Raw genomic sequence first — 26,110 nt, 5'->3', positions numbered from 1 at the left:
AAAATGTTGCTTTTGTTTGGCTCCCATTTCAAAAGTGGGTCTCTCAATGATCATGTTGATTTATTTTCATCAAAAAATGTTTCAAGCTTCGTGCATCAAAATGATTCGATTTCAACGCTTACGTCTTGTTACGGCCTTAACAGCGCCATACAACCTTCTTTTGTCAGCTGGGTCCGCACCACCACCGCAGTGACGTCGAAGGTACAGCTGAACTGTAAAGCGTACAGCAAATCTGAGTGATGCAGAACAAATGTTACTTTTCTTACCAATAACAATGAAAAAGTCACGTCATTGTTTGCATCACTCTCTTCTTATTTCCTTTTTTTCCACAATTGAAAAATACAATTCAATGATTTAACGCACCATACAAACACGGGCCCTTGGCCCGTTGTGTTGGCCCGTACTTGACATGCGTGCGTCAGTGAGTGTGATGTATGTGCGTGTTTTTCTTCGGGCTTTTCCACGGCTTTCTCAACGTGGCTGTCAACGTGCGTGGTGCGATTCTGGTGGAACCCGAACCAATTTGCCCGGAACCGAGATCCGGCGCCCGCTCTCTGCCTGCCTGCCTGCTTGTCTGGCCGTCGGCATTATTGCGGCAAAAACCGGAACCGGCGACGGCGGCTGCTGCGATAATCGGTGATGTCGGTGGTGGTCAACACGTCATTGCAGTGTGTCTGTACCGTCGCACCGCCAAAACTGTGTGTGTGTGTTAGTGTTTGCTTAGGGAGGGGAGGAAAGGTGATAAAACCGTCACGATCTTCGGTTGAGCGCGCCAAGCCGGTTTGGGATTTGGGTTGCCGCTAGTGCGACGGCCGATCAGTGCAGACGGTAGAAGGGGAAGGTACGGGTGACATGTGTTTGTTTCGATTACGCGGCCGGTTTTTGCACTGAAGGAATGTCGTTTTCGCGAGCAAGCTGACTCAGCTCAGTCTAGCGCGGACATGCGGCACGGTCGCCTCGGTTGAGCAGTGCGGTGCATCATCATGATAATGTGGACGAGGTGATGATAAGTTTCCTACACTCGACAGACACACCTTCTTGGCAGGGTTCTTCGGCACAACACGGCACGTGCAGCACGCGGAGGAGCAACGTCGCCGTCGTCGTCGTCGGAGAGTGACATTATGCAACGTGCGCACAGACGAGCAGAAGCGGTGGTCGATACATAACGCGTTTGTGTGTGCTAGAACTGCCGATACGGTGTGCGAGGTGACCGACCGGACGAGACACAGCTCTACCGAGAGAAAGAGAGAGAGAGAGAGAGACAGAGAGAAGGCGAAAGAAGCGGCACACTAGACAGTAGTGATTCGGACACAAACAGCGACGACGGCATGGCCTCCTTGGAGCGCAGCAAGCTGATCGGTGTGATCGATGCGGGCACCAACAGTGTGCGATTTGTGGTAAGCAGAAGAGCGCCGAACCTCAATCCATTCAACATCTCTTGAGACACGTTCTGCGATTACATTTGCTTTCCCCTCCTTCTGCAGATCTTCAAATTGCCCGAGTTCGAGGAGATTGCATCGCACCAGATCCGCATTACGCAGATAGTGCCGCGCGATGGCTGGACGGAGCACAACCCGGTGGAGGTGTTGGAAGCGGTACGGCTCTGCGCGGTCGAGGCATGCCATCAGGTGGAAAAGCTCGGCTTTCTCGTGAAGGATATCGCTGCCATCGGTATCACGAACCAGCGCGAGACGACCGTCGTGTGGGACAAGAACACGGGCGAACCGCTTTACAATGCCATCGGTAAGAGGCGAAGGAAGGCGCACCAATAAAGCAACGATTTCATTTCAAATCCCCCTTTTCGTTGCAGTATGGAACGATATACGCACGGACAAAACGGTGGACCGGGTGTTGGCCCGCCTGCCGGAGCAAAACCACAACCACTTCCGTGCGCTGTCCGGGCTGCCGATCTCGCCGTACTTCTCCGCCCTCAAGCTGAACTGGCTGAAGGACAACGTGGTGGCGGTGCGGAAGGCGTGCCGGGAGCGGCGCTGCTATGCCGGCACGATCGACACGTGGCTGGTGTGGAATCTGACCGGTGGGCCGCAGGGCGGCGCGTTCGTGACGGACGTAACGAACGCGTCGCGCACGCTGCTGATGAACATCGAGACGCTGCACTGGGATCCGCTGCTGACAAAAACGTTCTCGGTGCATCCGGACATGCTGCCGGAGATACGCAGCTCGTCCGAGATTTACGGCAAGGTGAAGGATAGCAGCGTGCTGGACGGCATACCGATCAGCGCGATCCTGGGCAACCAGCAGGCGAGCTTGGTCGGGCAGCGGTGCTTGAAGGAGGGCCAGGCGAAGAACACGTACCGCAAGGGATGCTTTCTGCTGTACAACACGGGCACTAGGGTAGGTTGCGATGGCTGGTCCCACGGTTGAGGTGTGGCTGATAATGTGATAACGTTGGTTTCGTTCCCTTTTTTCTTCTGTAGTGCGTTCAATCCACACACGGCCTGGTGACGACGGTGGCGTACCAGATGGGACGAAACGCGCCACCGATCTACGCGCTGGAAGGTTCGGTAGCGGTCGCCGGCGTGGCCATGAACTGGCTGCGCGACAACCTGAAAATCATCAAGGACATTAAAGATTCCGAAGAGGTAAGTGTGTGACGCGCGAGTGATGTTGGTGCAGTAACAGTAGGCGACGCTTCTGTGAGTGGTGGTGTTCTGGTGATGATGGTGGTGATGGTGTTCGTCCAACGATCGTGCTTTATTAGTGTGACAAAGACAATTTCAAGATGGATGAAGCGAGCGCTTATTAGACCATGTTAATTTAGTGCTGAGTACACTGAGTACAGCACCAAGATCAAAAGACGTTGGTAAAGTAATTTGTGGTGTGCCTTTGATGTCGTTCTATCGGGGAGTTATCAGTGTGATTACAGCTTTACAATGTGCAATAGGTCGTATAGCAAACCAGTGCGCTGTTTTGCATCTTTCCCTATTATTTGTAAGACAATTGTGTACGTGTGTTAGCAAAATGTTTGATGAAATATTCCACTCCTCGTGCTCTAATAATTACGACTTGTGTGATTTCTAACGACTTTGTCCCTTTTTTTGCAGATCGCTGGCAGCGTGTCATCGACGGGCGATGTCTACTTTGTACCTGCATTCACCGGCCTGTACGCCCCCTACTGGCGAAAGGACGCGCGAGGGTAGGTGTCGTCGTGTGTCGTTTTGTTTGTTTGTTTTTTTTGTTTTTTTCCGTTCGTTCGTTCTCACCCCACGTTCCACTCATAAATTCACGTTCCCCGTTATCAAGCGCATTAAAGGTTGAGTTAGATTAAAAGCGAATGATGAGCTCCGGAAGAAGAAGGAGGAGAGAGGGTGATGTTGGGCTTGGCAAATTGACGCCGTCAAGTGTCAATCGCACGAACCATCAATATATTGCCCACAGTGTTAGGTTGTAAATGCGGTACCACTCTCTTATTAAGATAGCAGCACCAGCAATACCGCGGGCAAGACACGCGGAAGATAATAATTACCGTTGGGAAAAGCGCAAGATGTTAGACCGTTTTTTTGGGGATTTTTTTTGGTTTTGTGTGTATTAAAATATGTGACGCATGAAGAAGCAAGAATTTCGTTACAATTTAATGTATGTTAGCGACAGACTGTAACGATCGCGCACACAAAACCTTGCGCTAACGATGTAGTCGCGCACGTCCGATGAGGGTGAGATGACGCTAGCGCAGGATTGCGTGATGTTTTCCCCGTTTCGTGATTGACTATTTTTATTCCTGCTTAAGGTTAAAGCGATCTTAAAGCGAACGTTGGTGACAGCGCCGGAGGTGCAACAGGGGAGGGCGGTTGGCTACTAAAGGTTGCGCTCGGTGCTTCGAAGCCAAGCCCCAGACACGTTTCGTGCTTCCGTAAACGAAACCGTCACGAGACCAAACCACACCAAACCAACGCCGATCGATTAGCACAGGGCCCCACAGCCCCTATGTATGTGTGGTTCCCCCCCACGGGTGTTGAGTCGTGGGTTTTTCTACACGACTTGATCGTGCTGTGTGCCCTTTGTCGGGTTGTAGTGGGGGATTTTTGTTTTTGCTCTTCTTAAGTCAGCTTAATGATAGCTTTCATGTACACAGTCGCTCGTGCTGCCCACTTTTTACTAGTGCTCACTCTCTCATACTCGTTCATTATTACGATCACGATTCGCTCAATATCTGATGGTTGCTTTGGTCGGTGGTTCCCATATTTGCAGCATATTTTGTGGTTTGACCAGTTTCACTACCAAGCATCATTTCGTGCGGGCCGCCTTGGAGGCGGTCTGCTTCCAGACGCGCGACATTATCGAGGCGATGAAGAAGGACTGCGGGTAAGTGTGTGCGTTCGAGGAGCAAAGTGCTGCATTACCACCGTCTTATGAATGTTCCTTTCGTTGCCTATTTTACAGCATAAACCTTAACAAGCTCCACACGGACGGTATCATGGCGAGCAACAGCCTTCTAATGCAGCTGCAGGCGGATCTGAGCGGCATTCCTGTGTGTAAGTAGACGAGCGAGCAAGCTCTCGCGGGACACGACGGGTTGTTACGTATTATCTGTCGTGTGCCGCCGCCCTCCACGAACGATCGGCGCACTACCATCGCTCAACGCTCTATCATTTTGTTTGTAACCGGCAGTGAGGACGGAGGTGCACGAACCGGCTGCTCTCGGGACGGCGATGGCCGCTGCACAGGCGAACGGGGTGGATCTGTACAAGCTGGAGGCGGAAATCCGGTAAGTGAATGACTGCGTGTGTGTGCGTTTATCTAAGTAAAGCGGAATAATTATTTTCCCACCATCACTGCCTACTGCTCGATAAAGATAAAACCTTAGTGATGGAATTGTTATTGAGTTTCCCGATAGTTGCGTGCTTTGTTGCTGCTGTTTTCCCTCTTTCTTTCTTTTTTGGCAACAACACTTGAGCTAGATAATGAGCGGCATTATGCGCGTGTGTTTTTTTGTGTTCTTTTGGCAGTGGCTACGCAGGTGTTCAATCGCACCATGAAACATTCCTTCCAACCACCACCGAGGAGGAACGGAACGCTCGGTACACCAAGTGGAAAATGGCAGTTCAGCGAAGTTTGGGCTGGGCAGTTTCGAAGAAGAGTGAAGCAATGACGGGTAAGTGGACAATTGGCGGGCAGTTTTCGGCATCAATGGTGGTCACTAATTTGTGGATTCTTTCTTTTAAATTTGCAGACGAACGCTACAGCTTGCTTGCCTCGATACCGGCCGGTCTGTTCCTGGCCGCGACCTTCCTGATGTTGGTTCACTCGCAACGGCGGTGATTAGGTGCATCGACCGGCACAAAGGCGACATACAACGAGCAGGCGTATGTCGACCTGCTTTCAACTAGTCTGTTAAACCCGTTAACAATCCAGTTTCGGATACGTTCCGTACACATTCGTCGCGATAAAAGACAGGGCCACAATGGCCAAAGCGCGTGCCCAGGTGCTATAGCTAGCTTAGATGCTGCAACGAACTTGCAAATCGTTGCTGCTGTTGTTGAAAGCTACTCAGGAAAAAGTTTGTATGGCAAAACAAAGCCCGTTCTCAAAAGGTGCTACTTTTGACATCCCTTTTGTTCCGTAGAATGTACTTTAACGTGTACCCACTCACTCAGTGGGTAAGAAAGTAACAGAGAGACACAGTAGGTTGCTGTGACAAATGATTCGCTCAACAATCGACACATATATATTCCAAAACGTGTGCTTAATGTGGGAGGGAGGGAGGGGTAGCAGGGACGCGCGATCTTTAGATATTAATAGTGATAACCGCAAACCAGTCAGAGGCAGACGTACATTATTAGCTAGAAACGAGCTAGATTCCAATGTGGCAGCAGAATTAGCGTAGATTTGTTTGTTACGGCAACGATGTTGTTTTTGGAGTAGCGGAAGGTTGTTTTTTTTTTTTAATTGTTATTTATGGGTTGTTTAGATAGTGCTTTTTTCCTCCTCTTCGAGGTACTTTACGAAACAAAACACACAAACAAAGTGTGTTGAGAGGCCTATTGTATTATATAAAAAAATGTTTTCAAAGTTAATAAATCAAATAGCATAAATGAAGAACAGTTTGCTCTTTTGATACTGCGCTGTAATTAAGATTCAAAAGAAAATTTTGGAGGAATATTAAAAGTCCACCACTGTGGACTTTTTTGCATCACGCACTGTAACTCTTATCGGACACGGTACCGGTCTGTGAGTGTCGCTGTGTGTGAGTCGCTCACCACCGCTCGCTGCTCGCACTCCGTGGGGGAAGAGTGCTCACGCGCGCCCGATTGGCACTGGTCGCGGTTGCGATGGAGACGCATGGTTTCTGGCTGGTGGCAGCCTGCTCCAGTGAGTACTGAGTGTGTGTGTGTATGTACTACATCCTTTACACCACTACAAGAGCGCACCTCACATTGGTTGTGTGCGAACGGAAAACCGGAAGTATGTTCAGTTAGTCAGCAAAAGCAAAAGCACTGGGAGGGAACTCATCGTCGGTCCCGAACGGAGCAGAAGAACAGTCGGCAATCGTACGGGTAGCGAAGCGGTCGCTCGCGTTAACGTCGGTGCAAAACGTTTTGTGGGGCGGTCGGGCCCATTCCTTTGGTGTTGCCTGCCGTGTGTGAGTGAGAGTGGAGGATAACGATGAAAAAGCACACACTTGAAGAGGAACGGCAACGCGGTGCACAAGGATAAGATGAAAATTTATCACCACCCCGTGTGGACGACGGCTTTAGTGCACTAGTCGGAGCTGTGGTTTGTGAGGCGTGCTAATGTGATAAACGCTTTTTTGTTGTTGTTGGGAGCATCCTAACCCCCAGGATTCCCAGACCCAGGGACCTTGCCAGAACCTGCCTGCCAGTATCGATTATGCGTATCGCGTGCGGGAAAATGACCTAGCCTGGTGGAGGCACTCTCGGGGCACTGTTTTGTTGTATCGATGGACCGGGGAGAGTCTGATGACCTGAAAACCTGCTTGCCCAAAACCTGAAGAACAGCAGGCGGTGAGGACGCGCGCGCGGTGTCGTCTGCCGTATTTCTGGTCCTGGTCTTCCAAGTAGCAGGCGCAGTAGTGTGTTCACTAGTTGATGTGTTTACTATAGGATAAAGCGAGTGTTTAGCGTGTCTCTGTGTATGCGTGTGTGGCTGTTCTATCGAGTAGTACGTTGATGAAGCCGAGAGTGATTGTGAGATGTGAACCGACCGATAGCTGGTGTTTTTAATTGAATCCTACTCGCAGGGTGGAAGAACTCTGCGACTTCCTATCTATCCCGCACCACATCTAATCTAGCGTTCCTGTGTGTAAGCGTACACCTTCATCCGGGATCTGGGCTCTACCTACGGCAGACATCAGCCTCAGCATCATCATCATCACCATGTTGTCAAGGATTCTGTTTCCGGTGCTGCTGTTGCTGGTGGTTCAATTTTCCGGCCGACTACGTGAGTACAGTAGGGCCAAGGCACGAGATTGTAATCATTGGAGGTGTTGGTGGAGGTGCTGAAATCAACTGGATTCAATTTGCATGCATAAGTAACAACCACCGCCGCCGCCACAGCGGATTTCCACAGCCAGGCACGAACCGAACCGAACCGAATGCTCTTGTTGCTTCCTTTCTGGTTCCGTCGTCTTGGGCTGTCTGTGAGTTGTCATCACGATTCGCGCTATCACCCGCCACAGCCTGCTAGATGTGTCATAGCTTTACGGGGCAACAAAACACTTAACCGTTTTGACTTGCGAGGGGGGGGGGGGGGGTGAGTGCCAACCCGGGGGCCTGAGGGGTTTAATGGTGTCTACGCAATAAACGGCATCCCCTCCGGAAAATTCCCCACACGGGTCCGTGTGCTTCAACTTTGCGCCAGTCATTTCGTGTAGTTCGCGGTTGCGGAAAGCGCCACTCAGAAAAAAAATCAATTTCCCGTTTTTGGGGTGTAATATATAAAACATACAAAATTAGAATTTACAAGCCAACTCGAACTGACCGGCAACGGCAACGGTGGTTATGCGCGGGTTGCGCCGTGTTTGATCAATTTTCGCACGAGCGCGTGTTGGTGGTTTGCTTGCGTCCTCTTCTTCCCACTAAAGTGGGTCAGGCTCAAGTGGGTCGTCGCCTTTCTGCGGCAGGCTGAAAGTGGACGCAACGATGGACTCACACGACAAATATGTTTTTCCGGTTTGAATGTCGTTTTAACGCAATCCTTACTGCAGTGTAGCAGGTGTGCTGTATGGAAAACACCTGCAAAACCACCCAATATCCTTGGGGCATACTACCACAAACTCTGGGTACGTGACAAGTGTTACACATTAACTGAGCGGCACTCGAAACGCTCTTGTAGCCCTGGGAACCATCGTTGGGTTTCGATTGTCCCCTACTGTACAGGAGTATGCTCCATAACGCGCCACAACTGGTCCTTTGACAGCCTGCGTCAATGGAGCGGCAGGAGAGCATCCTTTGAAGCAGATTGCGCTTACGCTGCTAAAGCCCCCGCAGGAGTGAAAAAAGAAGGATGCGACGCGCGCCAAGACACTTGAATGTCGCAGCACTTCCAGGCCCCGCAGGAAATGTCGTCCTTCGTCCTAGTGAAGCATGAATGAATGCATGAATGAAGGGTACGAAGAAAGAGAGTCCTCCAACAAGAAGCGAGGACAATTGGGTGGGAGGGAAGAACAATTGTGTCACAGTCGAGAACAGAGCCACCGAACGTAGCCTCGAGAATAGGAAGCACATTTGCGTTTTTGTGTTCCTTTCCTTTGCCCAGTTCCTTCTGGCGGCCCCGTTCTTTGTGGGATATTTTTGGAATGCACTCAACAATAATGCACTTTATCGGGAGTATAATTGCAATGAGTAGCCAGAAGCATGTTGGAGGGAGAAAGGCTGCCTAGTCCTCCGAACGTGGGCGAGATTGCAATGCAATTTATGTCCGTGGCTTGTGCTGTGCTGTACGGGAGCATTGTCACGCCAGAGGATATTCAATAATAAATGAAGCAAGATAAAAGCGGTCGAGACCCGGCTGTGGATGACACCGTTGGAATGCAGCAGTTTTTTTTAAATTCCTTTTTGTGGATGATTCAGACAGAATCGGTTGAAGCTTCCCACTCTTTTCTTACAAATTATGCACGCTGGATGTTCCTACCGAATTCCCACATGGCTCATGACGTCATTTAGGAACTTTTGCAGAGCTGTTACCGAACCGACGCAGCTTAACAACCCGTGAAGAGGAGGTCCTCTTTATGCTTTCTATAATCGTGATCTGCTTCCTGTCTGTGTGTGTGTGTGTAATCGCTGAAATCATTTTTTTTCCTTCCCATTCCCAGAATGTGAAGGCATACGGGCCAAGTTCGCCAACTACGAGACGAAGTTTATCAACGACTTTATCAACTTTACCCGCCCGGCCGGTGATATCATGGAGCCGATCTACTACGACTACGACGGTGGCACCAAAACGGCCGACTACGAGACGGGCATGACGCTCGGTGGGCTACCGATACCGGAGGAAACGGCCGGCAATCCGGTCCGGGCCGCAGCGGCTGGGGAGGTAACGCGCCCCCCGGACATCTTTCCCGATCCGGACAAAATCTACGCCTCCTTCATCAACAAGAGCACGATGAAGCGGAACCACTATCCCGGGGAGGAGAATGTGATCAAAGTGTGTAAGTATGAAGTATTTTCTGAGTGGAGTGGAAATTTGGGGTGAATTCCAGGGATGTAATAGGAACTGCTTCTTGCCCCGTTCCATTTGCTAGATTCCTCGAAGTCGCTGCGCAAATCGCCCCAAGCACACACGACGGACGACGAGAGCTCGTTCGACAACCTGAACAACGACATGAAGGGGCACGACTTTATCGACAACATCATGTACATCTACTACGGCACCAATGGCAATCTGCGCAAGGATCTCGGCGGCAACGTGATCGTGATCGGGGCAGTGTTTGCCCTGGCGCCCCAGATACTGACCATCATCATACTGTTTCTGCGCAATCGCCGGCTGCGCCACTTCAACGCGTTCTATCCGATCTGTTTGAATCTGCTGCTGGCGCTGATCGCGTCCAATCTGTCGTTCATTTTGGGCGTGCAGGCGACCCGGAACGTGATCCGCTGCGAGCTGATCGCGCTGCTGCTGCACTATCTGCACCTGAGCACGAGCATCTGGTGCTTCATCTACATCTACGTGATCTACGATCTGATCGCGAACGAGTGTACGCCGAAGCTGAAGTACCACTACCTGATGGGGTACGGCATTCCGGCGGTGTACGTGCTGGTAGGTTCGGTTGAAGGTGCGTCCTCTTGCGAAGGTTCTAACCGTCTTCTTCTCAATCCAGTTCTCGTACGCTTCCTCGATTGATCGGTTCGAGGTGCAGCGGTACTGCTGGATGTCGATCCAGAAGGGCATGATCGTGAGCTTCATGGTGCCGATCTCGTTCCTGATCATACTGACCACCGTGCTGGGGACGCTCAGCCTGAAGCGCATCTCCACCAAGCAGACGGAGCTGCTGTGCGAAAGCATCGAGAGCATCATCGAAACGACGTCCAAGTGCAACGACATCATCTATCCGCGGTTGCCGTCGCTGGCCGGCGTCAATATGGCGATGGTGTGCCGCAGCAACAGCTACCCGCAGCTCGAGCAGGTGAAGCAGGATCGTCCCATCTGCTGCCAGGAGTATGCCGACTGTGCCAATCGCCATTCGGTGGTGACGCTGCCCCAGCCCGTCACGGCGGCGGGCGGTGGTGTGGTGGTGCCGTTCACCCCCGGTCTTCAGTGCGGCACCGGCGCCGTCAGTCAGTACGCGATGAATGCGGCGAAACGGTCGTTCGACTGCTCGTACGATACGCGCATCGATCTCGGGCAGCTGTCGCTGGCCGAGCTGACCACGCCGAGCATGGCGTCGGACGTGCAGGACTTTACCGAGTTCAAGCGGGCGATCAAGTTCGGGCTGTTCTTCCAGCCAATCTTCTCGGTGTGCTGGTTCCTGGAGGTGATTGCGCTCGAGAACGTGCATTCCTGCGTGATGCCGGTGATATTTGCCATCTGCTTCAACATACTGGTGAGTGCCGGGATGGACGCACGGAGTGCTAGCCCGTGGTCGATTCTTATCGAACGGTTCTTTTTCTCTGGCAGAACTGGTGCATGCTGGTGCGTTCCTCCAACGTGTGTCCGTACGTGAGCTCCACGATGGAGAAAACGCTCGACAGCCAGCAGGCAGGATCGTGCGGCGAATCGCTCAACGGTACCGTCGGCCCCGGTGGAGATAATGACGCGTCACAGGCCAACCTGTGCACCGATACGATACCGTTGCTATGTGCTTCCAACAGTGGGTCCACTGTCATCAGCCCGAACGCTACCGTCTGCCCTATGAGTAAGGGTGCGACGGTGGCCACCCTGCCACGCAAGTTCTCCACCGCTTCCATCACCGAGGAGCAGCAGCAGCAGCAGCAGCAGCAGCCCCTCTTTTACAGTAACTTTATCGGCACCACCAACATGCCCATGTCGTGGGAATCGAGCATCGATCTCGGCGCGTACCATCTGCACGAAACGAAGAACGCGGACTGCATCAGCACAATCAGCAACTAAAACCTTGGGCCGAGCATTTGTGTTTTTATTGGAATTGTCGCAACTCGATCGCAGGAGACTAAGGAAATTGGAAACAAAGGAACCATATCAAGCACGATATTCCTCGTAGTTTTGACAGGGCGATATGCTTTTTAGCCGCCGGCGGGGTTTTGATCTTAGATCATCGCAGATAGATAGGCCGGCGGCTCTTTGTTTGTGATAAAAAAAAAGTTGTAGTAGCGTAGTTCGTTTTGCCGATCGTTATCAAATGGTCGCTTCGCTAGCAAATTGCATTTGCAAATATGCGCCAGAGCTAATATCCTTTTTCAGCACTAAGCGGGAACCATTTAAACATATTCAAATTGATGCGCAAGAGAGTGCAAGTATTTAGAGCAAGGGGATGTGGAGTTAGCACAAACTCTTTTGGGCCTACAGAAAAGTCAAGTGAAATTGGATTCTTTAAAGCTGAAAATTTGGAACTTAAGCTAAACATTTTTTAAACAGTTTGCTTTTGTTTTTTTCTCCCATAGTTTGATTGAACCATAGCGTCTGTTTTAAACTGTACATAGTTTCGAACAACCTTTTCTCTAACATCTCCTCTTGAGACACGCATTAAGGAAAGAGCAATGTGATTTCTCCATCACCTATCAGTGCAAGCACACTTCACCCACGTTCGGTGACGGGTTTTAAGCAATATTATACCAGAAAAGGGGAAGGAACATGTTTGGACACACCTTTAGTAGTGAACGAGTCTCTGTAAAGAGCGCACACTGTCTAGTAGAGCAGTTTTTATCCACATCCATTACTGTGAGGCTAAGGCTGGCGGGAGTAGAGCGCCGAACGATGGTAGAAATTGACACCTTCCAAACAACACTCCACACAGAATCGCAGGTCCTCCAGTGAAACCTTTTGATCAGGTAGCTGCTACTGGCAGCATGTCGGAGTTGCAGCGGATAACACAAAACCAGTAAAGTGGTAAAGTTTTCTTTTATTGGTGCGTTGCCACTGATAGTACAAACGATATTCTAACACGAGCGTTGGCGTTGGTGTAACAGTAGCAGACTTCCCCAATCATTGGAGTTGAGAAGAACATGAAACGAAGCGTCTTGCTCCCCGTGGAGGCGATAACACTTTGAGGTGCGCGAGGAAAACCAATTCTGCAATCAAGATTGTGAAAAAACAAACGACCGTCTTAATCGAATATATCAAATTATACTAGATACCCATACTACAACTGGTCTCGGCACTGGAGAGGCTCAGTCAGCCAGCGCCACCGTTTCACGTAATCCATTTCAGCAGTCCTAATCATAGAGCGTAATGTTGTACTTAGCGAATCTCTCAAATACGCACCTTTGTGAAGCAAAACTAAAACTCACACCCACTCACACACACACACACAAAAATATTCAGACTTTGTACTCCTATAACTTGTTTCTCCAGTTTGAACCAATTTGTAGCAGGATACCGTTACACCGTACTTTAGGATATACTGTTTGGTGCCAGCCAGGCCATGGTGCGTGTGTGACAAGCGAAACGTGTTGAACTATTCTTTCCAATATCCCTTAAACACGTTCGAATAGGATGGTTTGAGTCTACAGAAAAACAGGCCATACAAACAAAATCGTTCTCCAAGCCATAAAAGACGACTTTTGTGTTGCGTGCTGCATAACTTCGGGCGCTTTAGTGTGCTCGTTTCGGAGTTATGCAAATTGCACTACCGAAATCGTCTTGTTATGGGGTTTGGGTTAACGATTTTGTTTGTGTTTTCTGGCAAAGGCTACCTACCACCTTACCTGGCATAGAAAACAAACAAACTGATATCCAACTCCATTATGGTCGTGGTTCCGGTTTATTGAAGCAAAACAAAAACGTAGTGACGAACTATTTCTCCAAAGGTGAAGTATCCTAGTGATAATATTTACATTGAAATAAAGATATTAGACGAGTGTAGCAAACAATGCTGATCTTGGTTTTCTTTCCTTTTGTTTTTAGGGTTTCATCATCAAACGATCGGCAAGATATTTCACATTTACTAAAAGTCCACACTGAACTGTTCTAGTAAGTGATTTATTTTCAATGTCTTTAACGCAACTCTTAAAATCTAAATGTTTCCCAAATGTCAGTCACCGCTCGGGGTTTTTGTGTCGCAAACAGACACATCGTCGCTTCGTAACTGTGCATAGACAAAAATCCACAAACTCTCCTTCCCTTGCTGTCAAAACCGGCTACGGAAGTGGCGATGAGTTGGTCGATTTCTGCATCGGTGATAGGGCGGCATCCACCATGTTGAACCGCTGGTTGCGACTAAACATGTAGCGTATCATGGTGCGCAGATCGCTGCGGCGGCTCTTCTTCAGCAGCACGTAGATGTACGGATCGAGCATAAAGTGCACCAGTATCAGTATGTCCGACACGCGGAACACCCAGGATAGCTTCAGCTTCATGGCAGCGCTGAGCTGTTGCAACAAGATGATTGAGATCTGGGGAAGATAGACCAAAAGGGAAGGGTAGACTTCAATAGCAGGACTTCTGTTTTTGGGTAGATCCACCCCTTTACTGACCATCTGTGGAAGCCAGCAGATGATGAAGAACACACTGAGAACGGTCATCAGCTTGGCGAAGCGTATTTCCTCCGTCGTGGGCTCGTTAAACATGCGTATGATGTTGGAGTCGGTAAAGCTAGACGATTTGGGCGTTTGGCTCATGGAGCGGTTCAGCATGGGGGTCGGTTTGATCGAACCAAACTGGCGGCACATCTTGCGGTGCGATTGGTACAGCACCTTCCTCACGCTGAGATTACAGATCACGATCCCCACGCACAGCAACGTTCCTAATGGGAAGGAATTGGTATACAAAATGGGTTTTGCAAATTGGAATCCGAACAACCAACAGGAACACAATGAAAGCTTACCAACAGCAAAGAACAAATATGCGTACGCCACGTCGATCGGTTCGGTGGCGCTCCGGTACCGGACACACGTTTGCTTCCGTTCGTCAAAGTACACACCGAACCCAAACAGGGGCAGAAACGTTATGAACGCTCCGATGCCCCACAGGATAAAGATCGATTTGCGGATCAGCTTATCCGTCACGTACTGTGGGGGCCCGTAAGAAAGAGCAGCAGCAACAAACACCGTTAGAGGATTTAAGGAACTCACTTTCTCTCTCTCTCTCTCACTTTCTTACCTTATGATAAAAGAACGGTTTCGCCAGCGCTATGTAGCGTTCCAGGGCCATGACGAACGCGACGCAGCCGGAACTGATGCCGAATACACGCCAAATTACGCGCAGGACGCAAAGGTTGTGAATGTTCGCCTGCACCACGTCGGGCGAAAGGTAAAGATGCAAACACATCTGGACAAACATGCCGCTCAAGCCGATGAGATCGTTCGTGAGTAAACATCTGAAAAGCGCAAGAGTAAAAGTGCACACATTGGAGGGAGGAGCACAGGAAAAGGGAATGAAAATGAGAGCAAAAGCAAGCGTGCGCGAAGGCAAATTGAGTTAATTAGAAAGATATAATAACAGTGAGAGAAATTACAGAATGAAACGATTAATTTCCTCCGATCAAATCCGAGATTCGAACCTCATGCGAGCATTGTCACTAGTTACTACACACTCGTCTCTACGTGTACGGCTATCAGCTCAGTGCGACTGTAATAGCGCTTGAAAGCAACTACGTTGCAACAGTATCAAAGTAAGCTACAGCAATTCAGCTTAAATAGCCGAAAATGGTATCACATCCCTCCTTTACACGATCAAAATCACATTTTTCACCAAACTTTTGATTGCTAGTGTAAACAATTTTTACACATCCTATAATAATAGCTTTATCCGAAATGGAACCGATTACGCTTAACGGTGTGTAATGTGATCCTTAATTACCAAACACAACCAAATGGGTCGGAACATTCCTACGGACATTCCGCTGGATGTGTGTGTGTGTTTTTACTCCCTCTTTCATGGGAGTCATTAACGCCATTGGCTATAAAATCGTTTATCGCTTCAGTGATATTGATTTTCTGCTCGCCAAAGCGGCACCCAACACACACTGCTGCTTGCATTGCTTGATGAGTCTATCCATCATCGATATTGGACGTGTTAAGACGCCACACATTTGATTGGCTATCGCTACGGGGGGTGTCCTACTGGTGTATGGCGTCATGGGCAAGCGAGATGCTTCATTCGCAAACTGTTATCTGTTATCTGTTTGGAGTTTGTAAACCAAGGAGAATAAAACCAGAATTCTAACCAGATATTTGGAAACATTCTCACTTCTTAGCTTGCTGCAAAGATCTCAGTCTGCCCCGTCTCGGGGATAGCAACAGCAGCAAACCAGTTCCCGTAGCAAACGTGCCCGGCATGTAAAGCACTACTTAATTCCCGTTTGGCTTTCGGTGGATTAACTAACTAATCCGCGTTCCGTTTCGCAGAACTTACTTCAGCATTAGCGCATGTTTCGTGTTCCGCACGTTGCGCCACAGATGGATGAGGGCCATCAGGTTCCCAACGCAGCCGAAAATGTACGAAAGCATCACTATCACCATGCAGGGCGTCATCAGCGAGGGTCCAGGCTTTGGTTGCGTCCGATTGCTGGCCGCCAGCTCGCCGGCCTCCGTACCATTGCTGATGGTGGTGAGCAGGGCGCCGGCAGCAGCAGCAAGCTGTGTATAGTTGGTCAGAACCGTCCCGTTCACGGACACTCCAGGAAGGAAACTGTGCGATGCCATGACCAATGCCTTTACGTTCAGGGAAGTATTCGCACGTTTGATCGTTGGCGGAGTACACTTCACTTGTTCGTACTTCGTATGTTCGACTGATTATTATTCCACGGGAAAGTTCATGATGCTGATTTGTTTGTAGTAACACACACACACACACTCGAGACAACTTGAAGACTCCACCGTCTTCAACTTTGTCTATCAAATACCCCTTTGGGGATGATTCAGCTCGCGTTAGCTCGTGCAACCGCACGGCATCAAACCCGAAGCGTTACTGAGCGCGTCTCTTCGGCGTTGCAGCCGCGTAAGCTGGACACCGAATGGATCGCGCTTGTGCTGGGAATCTTTGGGAGGTGGCAGAAGCTACTCCTAGCCCGGCACAACCACTTAATGTGGCAAGGATGGGCACATGCCTTCTGGAAGTTTACCGCAAACACACAGGACAGAACCACGCCGACTGTTGCCGATGATGCCGATGGGCAGAAGGAGAATGATCGTGTGGACTAGCTTTATTGATCGTTTGTATTTAAATTAAATTGAAATGCGATACCTTTACCTCACTTCATCCATATTGCCCCCTTTCTCATTGCTTATTGTTTTACAGTGTTTTGTTGTTGTTGTTGCTGTTGCTCTCCATAATTCCATACCCGAATGCATTATCGAGCGACACTGACCGAGACGCACCTCTTCGTAGAAGATAAGAATGCAAAATCGATCCATGTCGGTGGACGTGAACAGTTTAGGTGGGTGGATGGGTGGGTGGCTGGTGGTGGGACTAAGTACTTCGTGCAAATTGGTGCACAATTTGTCCCACAAGTCACACGCTAGCAGGAGGGGAGTGTTTGGGCGACGCGTGGTCCGCGAGCTGAAAACGGAAATCGTGCCCATTGATGGTGTTGTTACTGGAGCGCGGCACGCCGGGAATGCAGAATCATTTGTACGTAGCTTCTTTTTCGTTAGCTTCTTGTTTTCTGTAAAGGGAAAGAAGCTATAGGGGGTGTGGTCCGAGTGAGCGCATTAGGGTGTGCTTCCGGTCTTACGGGCGAGGAATGCAATACGAGTAGCAGTAGCACGCTGTTACAGGATTGTTGTTTGTAGCTCGCTGCTTGAAACACTTGTTGGCATCTAAATGGGGTGATGGGTGGGAGCTCGGGAGTTGCTTTGTTGATTAGTTGAGGTCAATAAAATACGATATAACTGATTATAATTAATAATGGCATCGAGCCACGTAGCGCTGGCATCAATGAGCAAACCATCGAATGATGCCAGACACTTTGGAGCTGGTCTTTGTAGCGACCTTGTCATTAAATATTGTTATTGTTCATCGGTAGATACAGCACACAGGACGACTTGTTAATGGGCCGGACCAAAGTCTTTATGTTGTGTGACATTAAGAGTGTAAACGTGTTTTCTTCAAATAGATCGATCGAATTTGGATGAGAATTCTAAAACGTCCTCTTCCCTATCAATCTTTTTTACATTAAACCAAACTGTAAACACGTACAAAACATCTTCCCAGCACTGTATATGTACCTGTTGATTGGCTTTGAAGACAGATCGAATCCAGCAGCAATAAAAAATAGGATCAAAAGACCTTCTCACTCCGACGAACCGTGTGAAAGGATACGATTAACTCTGGGGCTATGAAAATATTTTGGTTTTTCCCATCTTGTTCCTTCGAGCTTCCGAAAAACCAAACCCAAACAAACGGCTCAGTGCATTACACCATCTATCAAAGGATGATTTCAACAAAAAAAAGCGATACGATCGATCGTGTAGGAGGCTGGTGATCGATTTGCCGATCGCTATTGACACACGGGATGGACAAACAACAACAAAAAACACACCCTCCCGAACCACGGCTCACGGTGACAAAAGCCCGCAGTCCCGGCTCTTGTAAACAAGCACAAGTCCCGCCAGGACGGGATATTACACTCGTTTGTTGGATGCCTGTGAAAAGCAAACAGTAAACGATCCCGAAAAGAGTGATCTCGATGTAATCGTTCTAGCGCTGCTAGGGCTTCCTTTTCTCCTATCCCGAGGGCAAATGCGTTGCCATGGTTACCGACACAGAAGCGTCCCATTTACTGCGGCACCGTGTGAGCTGTCAAAAGCGGCAAACACACGCGGAACTTCCATCGCGCGCGCACCGTGTCCAATTTAATTTGATATCAGTTTATAATTTTAATGAAATTTGTTTGTTATCTTAATTTCATCGTTAATTGGATTAAGCAAAAGGGCCGCGTACCTTTTTTTTTTGTTGTTCTTGTCGGTGAGCTTGCTTTCCAAAAATCGTGTTTTTATTGCTCGCTGCTCTTCCTTCCGACAAAAGGTGAGTAAGCAGCAGCAGCAGCAGCAGCAGCAGGCACAAACAAGCACGGCTGGAGCAGGGCTCTGCGTGCCGTCCTGCTGTCCTGGGTTGTGTTTGACCATGAGAAGCCCACAGAAGAAGAAAAAACGGCCGTGGTGTGAAGAGGAAAATCGACCGGAACGAACACCGGCCTCGGAAGGTTCCGGGTGCCGTACCGGTGTCGGCCGTTGCAAGAACGTATTTAGAGCTTAATTTCGACACGCTGCTCGAGTGGTTGGCTGGGGGGAGGAGTGAAAATTGCTTTCGAAAACATCTCCAGCCGTTTCGGAGCGCGCTCAGGATCGTTCCGAGTGTGGTGAGCCCTTTTTGGTCCAGAGTGAGCAGCCTGGCAGCCAGCACACCTTTGCTGTGGTGATCTTGATGAAGGCAATAAACAATTCGTAACACAGGAACGAGTTGGTTGGTGTCTTGAACATATCCTTTCGAGGGTGCTTGTAGGGCGTAAGATATCAATTCCTTCCTTGTTACGCCATCGAATGTGCGCACAATCTCACGCTGTTACTACTGGACGTAACAACTTGCAAAAGGGGTTGTAAATCTTACCTCAACACAGTCACAAACCCTTAGCTGTGTCATTTGAAGTTACACGTAGAATGGACAGTTGAGGACGCAACATTTCATCGAAAGTGATCAGTTTTGTTCCTTCAACCACTTCCTGGCGCGATCGCCATGCCTTTGGAACGGGTGGAACTATTGGAAGCTTATTAGGATGTCTTTTGTGGAAACCTTTCTCGGGGATTCACCTTTCGGACATTCCTGAGGTGCGATTTTCAGTAGGAGCTTCCTGCTCACTGCAGTCCTTTATACTTTTTGAATGCATTTTGACGAGGGAAAAACTGTTGGAAAGGAGTCAAAAAAAAAAAGCACAGCATATAATTACACTGAAGACACTTTTCTTTTTTTGCGGGATGCTCCTACCGATCACTCAAAAGTGGACTGGCGTGGGAGAATGCAGGCTTACCTGGGGTTTTTTGCAGCAATTCCAACATTTAGGAAGGAAGTACGGATTTGTAAAAGTCGTGCGGATCACTCCGGTGGGAATTATTGGTCCTTTTTTCTGTTGGGAAGACACAAGAGATCATCCCGAAACTGATCTTGATGAAGTTGCAAGTGGATGACAGCAATTTGTGCGAGAACCTGACCGCTTTTTTGCGCAGATCTTTGTGCAAAAAACCGTTCCCAAGGCCTACTTGAAGTGAGGACAAGGTACTCCCTTCCCAAGATGACTATTGGAAAGTGAGTCCCCCGCTTGATCGTTTCTTTATAGTGATTAATAATCGATAGCGATCGATTTATCAAAGCAACTTTTCCGCAAACATTGAGCATTTTTACCCTGGAGATGATGGATTGTCTTTGCCATTGATAAACAGTCAGTACAACAACAGGTCCGCAACAAACCAAAGCACCAAAGTGCATGATGAAGCAGTTTCGCTCAGGTTGGTTGTCCTCTCTTCCGCACTTTGGGAATACGATTGAAAATTGCATGCACATTACCACACAGTACCAACGCCGACCGTTTGCGAATGCGTTCCCACGATATTATCGCCGTTACATTGAAGTACGGCAAAAGCCACTCTCAGGTTCTTACAATTCCTGCAGGTCACCAAAATTTTACATCACCAGCAATGACTTCCCGTGGTGCAGGACGCTTCCATCGAAACTTGGCATTCCATTCCGGGCTCCCGGCGGGTGGTGACAAATTCAAATCCAATAGCAGAAGAACACTCCACTCCAGAAACGCTCCAGGGACTCTGCAGGGAGGCAGTCCGGCCAAGTCAAGTGAACAAGGATGTGTCCTTGTGTGGGTTTATGTTCAGTCCCACTGAGAGGTGACTGGTGAGGATGGGCTGGCAGTTTGTGTCGCACCAGACGCACCGGGAGACATCGAAGGACACCCTACCGGGGGCTGGAGAGGCCGTCTCCTCTCTGTCTTCTAATGGTCCGCGATACACCTAGTTAGCCAAAGTCAGTCGGGGTGTGTGTTGAGCTATTTTCCGCCCGGCATGTGTCCGCCCGCCTTAGGTAAGTGTCCTTTACTCTCCTTTCCTACGCCATGTAACAGGTAGAAGACAATAGCGAGAAAAGGACACACACACACCGGCATGTACAGGAATGTCCATTGTCATCGGGCAGGAGAATGCTCAGCTCTATTCGTCTGCCTTTTGTGGCGGTGCCTCGGGTGCCCATGAATGGGTGCGCGAACAACGGGCACCGAAAAGCGATGAATGAAGCTTGAAGACACTTTTCATGAATGGAATAGGCACTTACAATTGAGCGTTGAGGGTGTAGGAAAACAAAGAAAATAAATTAACAAAAAAAAAGCGTAACCTACCTGTGCCAATGCGAAAAGGATCAAGCACAGCGCGATCCTCTCTTGTGTCGTCGATCGGTTGTATCGATGTTTGCTGCTTTACGGGCAGGTAGTTTAGAAGTAGCAAAGGATACGCTCCGTGTACAAGCATCCAAGCATTCATTGACGAATATCGCTTGCCAGAGTCGGGCCAGACAGTGTGTCTCCTGCGCACAGTCTCTTCTTCGATCGAATTTTCGCCGACAAAAGGATCAAAAGCGTCTCGAGCTGAACTTGGGTCCGGATCATTGGCGGGTGTAATGATAATAAATTAACTTCCCCTTTTTTTGTTGCCTTCAGAGTAACCAAACAAAACACAAATTATAACTCCGGCAAGGTTGCGGGAGTGGGGCTGGCTTTTCGTTGCTGGTCGCGCTTCATGGCCTGCTTCAGGACACGTTTTGCTCTGTTGTTGTTGAGTCGATGGTTGAATCGAGGTAGCTTTCGGTGGTTTATTCCTTCGAATTTCACTTTAATTGAGGCCGCGCTCCGCGTGTTTTCGGTCTTCAAGATGCTGCTGCTGCTGGTCAAAGGTGCGTTTTTTTGTGTGTGCCAACCAAAGGACAGAGGCAATGTTTGTTTACACATCGCGTGGCCGGTGGACACCTTTTTTATGATCGTCTTCTGGACTCACGCTACAAACGCGACGCTGACCAACTCGACCGCCGTCGGTGTTTGTGACCTGGGGAAAAGCACCTCGAAGGCGAATGGCCGTTTGATGATAAATCGATATGCTGCGTTGTTTTGGAGAGCGGTTTTTTGTGGTTGTTTTCGTTGTTTGTTCCATTCCAAGTGCACGGTCTAAATTCCCATTTTGTGCGTCGTTGCGGTTTGGATTAAGGGGTTTTTTCCTTCACCGATCGGGGTTTCAATCGGTTTTTTGTTGATTTGTGGTTTGTTGACACTGTGTTCGGGGCCGTCGGGGCAAATGGGGGCAGCACTTGTGTTTGTTTTGGCTTTACTTCGTGTTTCGTGTCGCCCAACAGCGTCCTATTAATCGTTTGCGCTAAGGGAGCTCCTGCTGGGACAGCGAGGCCTATTGCGTTTTAGCGCGTTTCAATAGCGCAATTTATCGCGTTCGAAGTGTTCGGTCCTTGACGCGTGGAATGATAAATGAGTAGGATTTTCAATAAATTGATGTTTGCTTTCAGCGATTTCCAAGAATCCGCGATGGTTAATTCTTGCTGCTGAAAGAGGAGACAGATTCGATGAATGAGTTACCTTTATCGGACTTTAAGCTGTCACTCTTCTCTAACGTCCTTCATTTTGTAAATATTCGGAAGGATAACCATGACCTTCGTTTATTCCGTTGAATCGTTCGATGAAGTTCGAGGACATACAGCAAATTTAAAATGGAAAGACCACACAGCAACACCGAGAATCTCAGCTGCCACGTGGTAATAGCGTTCGTGAGCGTAATACAATCCACACTAATCCGCACCTCCGTCCCCGGTCACGTGTTACCAGGCCGGTGTAAGTGGAAAGTGTGCCAACCTGTTTGCTATTTCTATTCCATTATCCAACCCGTGGTACCCGTGGCGGAGATTTTAATAAAGCACTCCAAATTAAAAAGAAGCTCTCTTCCGAATCTTCCTTTCAAGAACTTCCGGATGTGGTTGTGCGCACACTGGACCCCGAGTCCCTCGGTCGGTGTAAGCAGCTTAACGTCGGCAAAATTGACCACCCGTCCGTCGGCTCACTTCACTCACACTGTGTCAACAACTCCGGCCGGCATGTAATCCGTCCATTCGTGATCGGTTCTTCCGATCGGATGCTTCACCGAAGCACAATGGACAAAAGGCAAGCAACAATTCCTAACGCATGACTGCGCCTATTTCCTTGACCTGCGCTCAACTGTGTAGTTCCTCCGGAAGGACTCTGCTCTGCTCTGAGCCTGCTACACACCGAGTTTCGCCCACATAATTGATCCTTGGCTGGCGGAAAGTGGCCCTTCGTCATAAACGTCACTCGTCAAAACGACCCACGGAGTCCACGGAAAGCGTTTTTGAATGAAATGTGATTATCATGGTGTTCGGTGTTGTAAATAGCAGTTGTTAGCTGGCTTGTTCCTACCTACTGCGGCGCAGCAGAAAATCCGGAAGATTGGCAACTTCATTAGCATCGACAAAGCGATCGATCGACAAACAACGGCAAACCGGATCCTTATTGACTTTACCGTACCTGGGGCACTGCAAAAGCTGAAAGCATCCTCTTCCGATTTCATTTCATGTTCGAACACCAAAAAAACCATACCATATGAATGTTGCAATCAGCAACTTAGGCAAATTTAATGGAAACCGGGCACGGACGGAACTCACCGGACGGCACCGGAAGCACCCGATATAATGTGATGACGAGCGTGAAAATTAAAATCGACTCGCATGGCTTTCCTTCCCTTCTCAGCCAAGGTGCTGCACTGAAAAGTGGAGAAAAATATCATTTCCGCCCTTAGAAGCGTGTAGTTTCGATAGGATACTAATTGACTCGTTTAGGGCAGGGCGGCCAATGAAGGGAGTTTTTTCTCTCTTGACGAAAAATTATACCTTACAAAGCAATATGGTTTTGATGTGAGTTGATCGGCTGTTTGTTTGATGGATGATTTTGCAAAAATCGAACCATATTTAGGAAGGAAGAATGCGTATCAAATTGACGGAATCGTCGATTTCTCGTATGGGTTTGATGCAGCAACAGCAAAGAATCGTTTGAAGGGATGCCGTGGTAAGCAGTTTTAAAGATACCATATTGTTATGGTTTTTTGGAAATATTGTATGTATTTGTTGTTGAATTGATGTTAGATAGAGAATTGAGTATATATATTGTTTTTAAATATATATTCGATGTTCGAAATGGTTGGGGAATTAGGTTTTCCTGGACATGTTTTTAATTCGATTCAATTCTCATATTAAACAGAATCTTCATATTCTTAATGTTTGCTGTTATTGCATCTTTTATTAGGATAATCCTTCAAACTTCTTAGACAAAAAACTTGTTTTATCTCTCAAAATCTATGATCGTACATCTCATCAAATCTGGAACAAAATATTCGCTTCGTTTATATACCGTAAGCACTAACGTTCTATGTCTGTTTTGTCCAAAATTCGTTGGATGTCGATGTCATTGCAGCTTAGCAACATATGATAGATTTAATTTCCGTTTAATTTTGAATGTTCTTCAAAAATTTACTTCAAATGTCTCTGCCTATATTACATTGTCTAGAGAAAGACTTTAGTGCTCTTCGCGATTTATAGTATAGACTCTATCTTCTGTTTGGCGTAACGTCCTACGCGGACATGCCGGCCTATACAGGCTTTCAAGACTTAATTCATTGGAACTGGATACTGGATTAGTAAATGAAATGAAATATGAACTCTATACTTCAAGGTAGAAGGAAGTTACGTTATCCTTAGTACAAAGGATTTATAAAGGAATATTTCAAACATTTCAACATCAACAGCATAAAAGGCTCATTCTGTTAAAAAGAAGACCTCAAACCCCAATGCTGGTACAAAAAGCACCACAATATCTTGGTGAAGTCAGATGTGATATAAGAAAACCCGCTGTTTACCATTACAATTAATACAACCTTCCATTAGCTTTGTTTTACATAAGTGTGTTTATTGATCTGTAACATCTAAACTGGTATCGCAACGTATCAAAACTCTTTGTAAAGAGAAAACATGTTCCTTTTATAGATAAAATATATATCTCTGTCTGCTCCTCTTATCTACAACGACTTGCTACTATTTACACGCACACGCATCACTGGGCTGACGACCTCGCCTGCATGTCTTCTAATGACTTGGATAGGCTTTGCTAAAGTCCCACGCCTTTTCCTGCTGCTGCTGACTGCCGACGGGAGAATGCGTACGATCTTCTGCTGATCGTTGGGGTAGATCCTCGGAATCGGATCCACCACCACCACCGCAGTGTGATCCTCGACAGCAACAATGCTGACCGTGCTGCTGTTGCTGTTGCTCTTTGGGCGAGTTCCTACCACCGACGGGCGATGACACTCCACCGGTCAGCTCGGCCCCGAACGGTGCGTCACCCTTCTTGCGCTTAACGCGCCGGTTCTGGAACCAGATCTTGACCTGCTTCTCGGACAGCCGAAGCCGCGTGGCGATCTCGATGCGACGCAACCGGGTCAGGTACATGTTGCCGGCAAACTCGCGCTCCAGCTCGAGCAGCTGCGTGCTGGTGAACGCCGTACGGATGCGCTTGCTCGACAGCTCATCGTCGATCGTGTACGTCTGGGACAGATCGGTGGAGCGCGTCGGTGAAGGGCTGGCCGAGGGAATGGTGGGCGGTGTACTGGCTGATGCTCCTGCTGCTGCTGCTGCCACGTTGCTCCCGCTGGTCAGTGACTCTACTGGACGGACGGCTAGGTACGGGGCGTACCGTTCCGGTGTCTTCTCGCACCGGTACAGCTTGCGGTAGTAGTCTTCCTTGGGTGATAGCTTCGGCGGTGAAACGTCCGTCGGTTGGTACAGCTTCGGGGACAGCTCGGGCTTCAGGTCCGCTTGCCAGAACGGCACAATGGGCTGGTTGGTGGGTGTGTGAGGTAGTGCGGCGTGGGGAAACACACTCGGGGGATGTTGTTGGAGGAGCTGTTGCTGCTGCTGCTGTTGTAATCCGAGCGAGAACAGATAGTTGCCAACGTAGCAGGCGGAGTAGGGCAGGGCGGCTGCTCCCGGCGGTGTTACGGGTAGTTGTGTGAACGGTCCCACGTAAGGGAAGCTTTTCTTCACCGGCGCCGGCTTATCACTGATTAACGAGTCCACTAGAAACGATCGCGACATTTTCGCTGTTTGTGTTCACTGGTTTTTTGGGTAGGCACTGAGGTATGAGGTTTGAAGATCACAGAAACTGTTCGACGGAACTCTCAAGCACGTTCCCGGGACACACGAGAACTTCACTTCGCTAGCTCAAATCTCAGACTGCAGTGAAGATCCCATGGTGGGAAGGGTATTTATAGGCGGCCTTCACACACACAAACTACCGAAAGCTAACAGAAAAAAGGTCCTTTTCCCCTACGCTACGGTTAATTCGGAACAGAAGCTACCATTGGTCGGGAGGGATAACGATGAGGATGGCATGATGAGGGATAGGTCAACAACGGTAGAGGGCGATACCTGGCATAGG

General features: G+C 48.8%; 4 protein-coding genes across 5 annotated transcripts; 2 read left to right on the top strand and 2 right to left on the bottom strand.

Moving 5' to 3' along the window:
• Positions 1 to 376: 376 nt before the first annotated feature.
• LOC1281605 (glycerol kinase) lies at positions 377 to 6,060 on the top strand. 2 transcript variants are annotated; one of them, XM_061649657.1, is made up of 11 exons: positions 383 to 495; positions 1,029 to 1,397; positions 1,485 to 1,743; positions 1,811 to 2,355; positions 2,439 to 2,603; positions 3,066 to 3,157; positions 4,210 to 4,323; positions 4,402 to 4,493; positions 4,630 to 4,726; positions 4,968 to 5,113; positions 5,192 to 6,060. In XM_061649657.1, exons 2-11 carry the CDS (start codon positions 1,329 to 1,331, stop codon positions 5,278 to 5,280), a joined length of 1,668 nt encoding a protein of 555 aa, XP_061505641.1. In that variant the 5' UTR covers positions 383 to 495; positions 1,029 to 1,328; the 3' UTR covers positions 5,281 to 6,060. The 2 variants fall into 2 exon arrangements, with proteins under 2 accessions (XP_321549.2, XP_061505641.1); XM_321549.4 differs by having other exon boundaries at positions 377 to 1,397.
• Positions 6,061 to 6,478: 418 nt separating this feature from the next.
• Positions 6,479 to 13,484, top strand: LOC1281606 (uncharacterized). Its single transcript, XM_321550.2, has 5 exons — positions 6,479 to 7,419; positions 9,293 to 9,628; positions 9,722 to 10,236; positions 10,298 to 11,020; positions 11,095 to 13,484. Exons 1-5 carry the CDS (start codon positions 7,356 to 7,358, stop codon positions 11,545 to 11,547), a joined length of 2,091 nt encoding a protein of 696 aa, XP_321550.2. The 5' UTR covers positions 6,479 to 7,355; the 3' UTR covers positions 11,548 to 13,484.
• Positions 13,485 to 13,553: 69 nt separating this feature from the next.
• LOC1281607 (prostaglandin E2 receptor EP4 subtype) lies at positions 13,554 to 16,719 on the bottom strand. Its single transcript, XM_321552.3, has 5 exons — positions 15,967 to 16,719; positions 14,713 to 14,929; positions 14,438 to 14,621; positions 14,088 to 14,356; positions 13,554 to 14,006 (listed from the first exon to the last, which is right to left on the bottom strand). Exons 1-5 carry the CDS (start codon positions 16,254 to 16,256, stop codon positions 13,752 to 13,754), a joined length of 1,215 nt encoding a protein of 404 aa, XP_321552.3. The 5' UTR covers positions 16,257 to 16,719; the 3' UTR covers positions 13,554 to 13,751.
• Positions 16,720 to 24,571: 7,852 nt separating this feature from the next.
• On the bottom strand, positions 24,572 to 25,906 carry LOC1281608 (GS homeobox 1). Its single transcript, XM_321553.3, has one exon. It carries the CDS (start codon positions 25,765 to 25,767, stop codon positions 24,760 to 24,762), a length of 1,008 nt encoding a protein of 335 aa, XP_321553.3. The 5' UTR covers positions 25,768 to 25,906; the 3' UTR covers positions 24,572 to 24,759.
• Between the last annotated feature and the right edge of the window lie 204 nt (positions 25,907 to 26,110).

Source organism: Anopheles gambiae, chromosome 2 (assembly GCF_943734735.2).
Source record: "Anopheles gambiae chromosome 2, idAnoGambNW_F1_1, whole genome shotgun sequence".
Taxonomy (NCBI): domain Eukaryota; kingdom Metazoa; phylum Arthropoda; class Insecta; order Diptera; family Culicidae; genus Anopheles; species Anopheles gambiae.
This window is presented reverse-complemented; position numbering and strand designations above follow the sequence as displayed.